General features: G+C 47.1%; 1 protein-coding gene across 1 annotated transcript in view; it reads left to right on the plus strand.

The window, feature by feature from the left end:
• The window catches only part of SMG6 (SMG6 nonsense mediated mRNA decay factor), a 247,894-nt gene that overhangs the window by 126,054 nt on the left and 114,252 nt on the right, over positions 1–7,588 (plus strand). The window contains 1 exon segment of the mRNA XM_011987266.1: positions 3,505–3,706. Within this exon segment, the coding sequence (XP_011842656.1) occupies positions 3,505–3,706 (202 nt within the window).

Below are 7,588 nucleotides of genomic sequence, written 5' to 3' on the forward strand. Positions count from 1 at the left end.
TTCCCAAGCATTTCCAAAAGAGTGGCAGCTCTTTACAGATCCTCACCCCACCCGAATTTGACTGTTGGCTCCTTGGCCCAGGCCAACCTTGAATCCATAGGGTCGAAGGACTGTTGTCGGGTGAAGGTTAGAAGGTGCTCCTGGTCGGGATGAGGAATTAAAGCAGGAAAACGTTAAACTTTTCTCCTTCTACAGACAGGAAATCCTATGTTCACCCACAGAACTGACCTCCCAGCCCAGAGGCCTGATTGGGGTAAGCTGAGGTGATGTTGCCCAGCTTCCAGGAATTACCTCATCCTTTTACAAATATCTTAACTTTTGAGTTCAGACATCTCACCTGGTTTTCCAAAGCACCTCTTCCTTTGAGTTTCCTGACACTCCCGCACTCCTGTAGAGAGTCACTGTGTAGCCCGTGGGTCTCTGGGCAGTTGTGTTCACGTCTGTGGTGTTTGATGAAAGGAGATAACTGATGACATGAATGTGAACTGAGTTTGGGTGATCCCACTGAAACAGCAGAAGAAGGCAGCTACTCACAACCAGAGTACAAGACCAATCGGAATTAACCAGAGCAGAAATGACCTCTCATTGAAGACTTTGTGTATTTCCTGGGTTCTGCACAGTCTAGCTTGGCTCTTGGACCACTTTTATTTATATTTCTGAGTTGGGAACTCTGGGCACTCCCTACGTCTTTTGGCATCAGCTGCTGTCTTACAAATCAACATTGAGGTAGGGATTCTCAGCCACCTTATTTTTGCAGTGAGTCTTAAGGTTTTGGTACAAGGTGGGTGGTAATGGGCAAAAAGGCATATGTGGGCAGGGGTCCCTAGTGGTGGCCAACAGTCTCTGGGAGGAGTCAGGTTTGGTTTATCTGAGCCTCAGGGGACAGGAGAGCATGGTAATGAGAACCACATGGTACCACATATTTCTTCATCTTGGATCCAAGATGGTAGGGGTGGGAGGATGAGAGAGGGATGTGGGGCCTCCCACTGTGGCAGCCGTGGGTAATTTTCAGCCGCCTCTCTCTGACTGGGGATGCTGCTGCCCACACCACCCCCAACCCCCAGCTATGTCCTGCAGCAGCCTTGACCTGCACAGCACCAACCAGGGCCCCCAAGCCAAAAATTCAGCTGGGAGACTTTTCACCTTCTTCCTTCTCACTGTCGTCTTTCCTGTTTATTTTCCAAATTGCTGCTCTGCAGCCGAGCAGTGCCTGTTGGCCAAAGCTCACCAGTGCTGTGGGATCAGACTCAGGCAGTGGGCTCAAGTGGCCAGCAGGGCACTGGGGGAGGAAGCGGGGAACTGGAAGAGCCTCCCTGTGCGTCTCCCATGGGCAGCACTAACCTCGGAGGCGGCCCTGAGCAGGCCTATCACATCCGGTGCTTGTCTCTGCAGCCGGGACCGGAGGATAAACTATCAGGGCTGTGGGGCAGTGCATCATTCCTCTTATTATTTTCTTCTCTGCAGATGGGGTCGTGGAAAGTTCAGTTCCTTTTAACCCTCGAAGTTCTGTTTATTCTACAGCTGGTAGCCTGAATGCCGCGTTTCCCATTACATCACAAAGGAGCTCAGGCAGATCTCTGCACAGAAACGTGTTGCAACTGTTTATTTTTTTCCATATTTAAACATTTCTGACAGCCAAACCCGGCTGAGCCAAAAGATGGAGCTTTGTGAATGAGTCTGGTTGTCGGTGTCTGCGCTGAGAGAGGCTTTCGAAAACTCGTCCCTCCGGTGATTCTTCCCAAACATGTTCTTTTTCCTGGGTAAAGCCTGTGAAGCGAGTTACTTCTGCAGTACACGTGTGTTGATTATGTGCCGTTGTGTGATTAATGGGGCTGTGTTCTGCCTGGTTCCCAGGACACTCTTGAAAACAAGATGTTTCATTTCATTGCCTTTTCCTAGTGCAATGATTACAGTAAATAAACCAGTGCAGCCTCCTTCCACCTGGAGCCAGTCAGGGAGTTCCCACCCCTCTGCTCCACTTTCTTCCCCACTGTCACCTTCAGTGGCATGTGCCTCGAATGCTTTCTTTTCTGCCATCCCCCGAAGATTCTTAGTCTCCAAGAGAAACAAGTTGCTTAGATCTGAGACCCCTCCCTAGCAGGACTCATAGGCAGGAACTCCACTGGGGAGATTCCAGGATGATTCTTCTTGGTTCTTTTTAGTGAGAGGGTCTCACTGTGTTGCCCAGTCTGGTCTTGAACTCCTGGCCTCAAGTGATCCTCCCTTCCCATGTTCCCAAAGTACTGGGATTACAGGCGTGGCCCACCACACCCAGCCCAGGATGATTCGTACAGCTCTTTTTACATATTGCCTCTTGCCACTCTAGCTCGTGAATCTAATTGTGAAGCTTGTCTTTGTAATTCTCCTATGGATCGCTCTTCTTTTAGAGTAAAACTCAGCATCCATAGGACACTATCTGTTCCAGACTCCTAGTTAGGTGCTTCCCTGGAGAAGAAAGCCACGTCTGTAGCCTTGGCTGGCCTTATGTCTTTACCACAATTTGGAGTATCCCTGGGTAGGCAAAAAAAAAAAAAAAGCCTTATGGATCCTCAACACCCACCAAAGCAGGACTCTGGCCCACAGTCGATTTTTGACAAGTGATGGTGACAGAGAAGTGAACCTCTTTTTTTATAATTCTACCCTGAAATTTTAATTAGGGAGAGCCAGACTTCGCAGTTTCAAGGTTTCTTCTCAGGTTCAACCAGGACCTGGTGATACACAGTTAAGCCAGCCGTCCCAGTTTGCCCAGGACTGGGGGGTTTCTGGGGATGTTCAGTGCTAAAACCGGGACAGTCCCACACAAACCAGAATGGTTGGTCACCCTGTATCTAACCTTCCACACATGAGAGAAAAGAGAGGCATGGAATGGCTGAGACAGCGCTAATGAAGTGTGTAAGAGGCTTTACCTTCCTGTGAGGATCTTGATGGGCCAGGAATGAGGTTTTTGTTTGATTGATTGATTGATTGATTGATTGATTGCCTGATTGCCTGCCTATGTGTAGGGAAGAGATTTCTAAAGCATTGTAGGAGGAAAACCTGCATGACTCTTGCTGTATTGTGACTAGACCCGCCATGGCTGTGGCTAGGGGAGGAGAGGCTGGTGCTCAGTATGGCATATACTTGGCTGGACAGCGGTGGGGAATTCTGGGAGCAGCCTCAGGCACTGGCTGTCTAGAGTGTTTGAGTGAGCGTCTCAGGCACACTGTCTGGAAAGATGACAGGGCCCTGCATTAGGCAACTGATTCTCTAAATTCTTTTTCCTCTCTGGTGAGGATTACAAACTCCCCCTAATCAATTTCCACTTTGTGTAGCTTCACATACACATACCTTAGATTGCTGCCTTGGGCACAGTTTTGTTTCCTCCCATTTGGGGTATGATTTCCTGGCAGATGCCAGCCTAGACAACATTTGCTGCAAGTACTTCCCTGCTCGCAAGTACTGAGAATTCTTTTTTTTTACTGGCTCCTCTTTAGAGCTGCTCTTTTCTTACCTTGTTTCTCACAGTGTTGCTGTGGATGTGTGGTCGACGCTGGCTGATTTCTGTAACATACTGACTGCAGTGAATCAGTCTGAGGTGCCACTGTACAAGGACCCGGATGATGACCTCACCCTTCTTATCCTGGAAGAGGATCGGCTTCTCTCGGGCTTTGTCCCCTTGCTGGCTGCCCCTCAGGACCCCTGCTACGTGGAGAAAACCTCGGATAAGGTCAGCCCCAGGCCAAACATCCCTCCCCATTTGCCCCTCCTCTTAATTCTCCAGACTTTTTTATTCTTGGGAAGTTTTCTGTGCAAATGGAACATGATTAAGTCATTGAGAAGGGTGTTAAGGGAAAATATCGACCTTTTAGCCGCTGACATCCAGCTCTGTGTCCTGAAAAAAAAAAGCCCTCTCGACTTCCTTTGGTGTGTGTGTGTGCTCGCTGGCATGTTGTATATACGATCATTTCCTCACTTGTTTAAATAGTGCAGCTTGTGTTGGCAGTGCTCTCACTCAGCTCCAAATGGTTTGCATCATGCTCAAAGCACCCTCCTTTCTCCCCCCTTCCTCCCCCCCCCCACCCCACCACAAAACTCTGCACTAGGAAAACAGCCAGGGCTTTTTCCCTTCTCTAAGGAGGAGAGTGATAAATAGGTGACTAGAGAGAAGCAGACACCATGTGTTCACTTAGAAAAAAAACTTGTAGGAATATGAAGCATTCCCCGCTGCCTGGTTTCTATTTTCCTTCCTCTGAGGACTGTGTTTTAACCTGAATGTTTTTCTTGCCTGTCTGTTTATAGAAAACAAAGCCGATTCCCTGTTGCTGATGGGGACTGTGGAGCTCTTAGTCTCTGCTTAACAGTTGGGTTTTCAGCCAGGTAAAGAGTAGGGCAGTCCAGTCGGCCTCACCTTTCCCACGTGTAATAACAGGCTAGGGACATAGTAGCCACCGAGCTCGGGAGCGAAGTGCTGTGTGGAGGCAGGAAGACCCTATGACTGACTTCTCTGCAGAGCAGTGAGCATCACGTCCCTTGAGGGACAGGCCTTCAGGGAGGTTCCGCAAATGTCTTCTCAGGAGAAAGTCTTTTGACCTAGATGAAGTATATACTAGGGACATAGGGAGATGTTAAAAAAAAAAAAAAAGTAAAAGTTCCAAACATGAACCACAAATATGAGAGGCTTTATATAGAATATAAAGTCTTGGCCTGTTGCAGTGGCTCACACCTTTCATCCCAGCACTTTGAGAGGCGGAGACGGGAGGATCGCTTGAGCCCAGGAGTTTGAGACCATCCCAGGCAACATGAGAAGCCTGTCTCTAAAAACAAACAAACAAACAAACAAACAAACTGTTTTTAGTATAAAAGAGTATTTGTTCACCGTAGGAAATTTGGAAAACACACGCAAATAAAAAGAAGAAAAATTATCCGTAATCCTTCTTTCTACCCAGAAGTAAGAGCACTGTTATTTTGCTGATCATATATAATCATATTTAATTTCTAGTATACACACACACACACTCTTTTCAGTAAAACTGGAGGTTATATTAATATTAATATATACTATTTGTTTTTCTTTCTTTTTGTTTTTTTAGATAGGGTCTCACTCTGTTGCCCAGGCTGGAGTGTGGTGGCACAATCTCAGCTCGCTGCAACCTCCGCCTCCCAGGCTCAAGCAGTCCTCCTACCTCAGCCTCCCGCATAGCTAGGACTGCAGGCACCCACCTCCATACCTAGCTAATATTTGTATTTTTGAATAGAGATGGGGTTTCGCCATGTTGCCAGGCTGGTCTCTAACTCCTGAGCTCAAGCGATTTACCTGCCTCAGCCTCCCAGAGTGCTAGGATTATAGGTGTGAGCTAACATGCCCAGCTGTATATACTATTTGTAATCTGCTTTTTTTCCTCATGTTTTTAGTATCTTCTTATATGGAATCATTTTTTATAGTTACCCAGAATTCTTTTATATTCCAAGATTTCTTTAACCCATCTTTGCTTTATTGAATCAAGAGAATGTTCCCAATTTTTTTACAGTTATAAACAGTGAATCAGTTTCTTGTAGCAGAATTTGAGCATATATTCCCTTTGGTTAAATTGCTGTAAGTAGATTAGGGTTCTGGACATTGATATATCAAAAACTCATACTCTTTGGATGCATTTAATGGCTACTATATCTTGGGAATCAGAGAACCCTTCTTTCCCAAGAGGAATACTTATTTTATGCCTTTCCAACAAAAACTTAGAGTGAAATTCTGCTGTTCTAGTCTCAGAATGGGCAGATAATGGGGATTTGTAGTACGTGAGGCTGCGGACAGCTAACAAGTTGTTTTGTACGTGTGGGAGATGTTCAGTTAGAAGAGAGGCTGGATGATGTGGCTTGGGCCGGAGGATCCTCATACTCTTCTTTTGTAATCACAAGGTGGTCTTGATTCCAGAGGATGCTTTTGGGAGTTGGCTATTGAAGCTGTCTTTTAGTGTGGGACAGGTGCCGAGTAGAAGAGTACTAACCAGCTTCAGACTCTTCCCACGCCCCATCTACATCAGCTCTCCTAGCTCTAGTGTCAGATACCACGTATGTGTTCTGGCTCGAGGAGAGCACACAGCCAGCACACCAGCCCTCAGCCTATGTAGTGATCCACAGGCTACCTAGGCGGCAGTTGCGGCTCAGTGAGAACGTAGTGATCCACAGGCTACCTAGGCGGCAGTTGCGGCTCAGTGAGAACGTAATGATCCACAGGCTACCGAGGCAGCAGTTGCGGCTCAGTGAGAACGTAATGATCCACAGGCTACCTAGGCGGCAGTTGCGGCTCAGTGAGACTAAGGTAGGTCTCCACTTCAGGGACTGTGAAACAGGTATGTCAAATCTGACATGTCCAAATCCAAACTCCTGAATCCTGCCCCACCCGCTACCCACCATCCTGGTCTTCCTTTACCCTTTCCCATCTTGGTAAATGGCAGCTTTGATTTTTGGGCTGCTCATGTCAAAATGCTTGGGGTTATTCTTGGCACTTCTTTCTCACACTTCCATATCTAATCCACTGGCAGTTAATGTCTTCTTTACCTTCAAAACACGTACAGGTACAATTCTCTCTTCCCCCTGCACCCCGGTTCAGTTCGCTGAAATGCCTTCTGACTGGTTGCTCTGGTTCCTTTCCCCTTCTACTCTTCAGTCTGTTTTTAAAATATCAGTAAAATCGTGTCATTTCTTAGTTCAGAACCTTCTGATGATTGCTCTTATCACTTAGAGTAGAGGCCAAAGTTTTAACAGTGTCCTACAGTGCCCTCCATTAGATCTAACCCCACCTCCATCCCACTCCCAAGCTCTCTGACCTCAGGTCCTCCTGCTGTCCTTCAACCCAGTGTGCTGTAGTCACACTGACATCCTTGTTGTTCCTCAAACAAACCAAGCACTCGTGCCTAAGGGTCTTCGCAGCTGCTCTTTTCTTAACTGGGAACACGCTGTACTCGGCTGTGTGCCTTTCGCACTCCCTTCTGTCACCTTGGTAAAGAGAGCTTCCCTGGCCACATAATATAATCATATAAAGTGATACTCTGCTTTATTGTTCCCCATCCACGGCAGGGGAAAATCACGTCTCCTGAGTATCTATCATGTATCAGTCCCTGAGCTAGGTACTTCTGTACAGTATTTCATTAAGTTCTCTAAATAAGCGTGCCATGGAAGTATTATTACCCCTTTTTTTTTTTTAAGAGATGGGTCTTACTTTGTCACCCAGGCTGGAGTCAGTGGCATTATCATAACTCACTGCCACCTCAGATTCCTGCGCACAAGCAGTCCTCCCGCCCTGGTGGGACCTCTGTCTCCCAGGTTCAAGCAATTCTGTTGCCTCAGGCTCCCAGGTAACTGGGATTACAGGCGCACCACCATGACGAGCTAAATTTTTTTTGAGTAGCTGGGACTACAGGCATGTGCCACCATGCCTGGCTGACTTAAAAAAAAAAAAAAAAAAAAGTTTTGACCAGGCGTGGTGCTCACGCCTGTAATCCCAGCACTTTGGGAGGCCAAGGCAGGTGGAGCACGAGGTCAGGAGTTTGAGACCAGCCTGGCCAACATTGTGAAACCCTGTCTCTACTAAAAATACAAAAATTAGCCAGGT

Source organism: Mandrillus leucophaeus, unplaced genomic scaffold (genome assembly GCF_000951045.1).
Source record: "Mandrillus leucophaeus isolate KB7577 unplaced genomic scaffold, Mleu.le_1.0 Scaffold306, whole genome shotgun sequence".
Lineage (NCBI taxonomy): Eukaryota > Metazoa > Chordata > Mammalia > Primates > Cercopithecidae > Mandrillus > Mandrillus leucophaeus.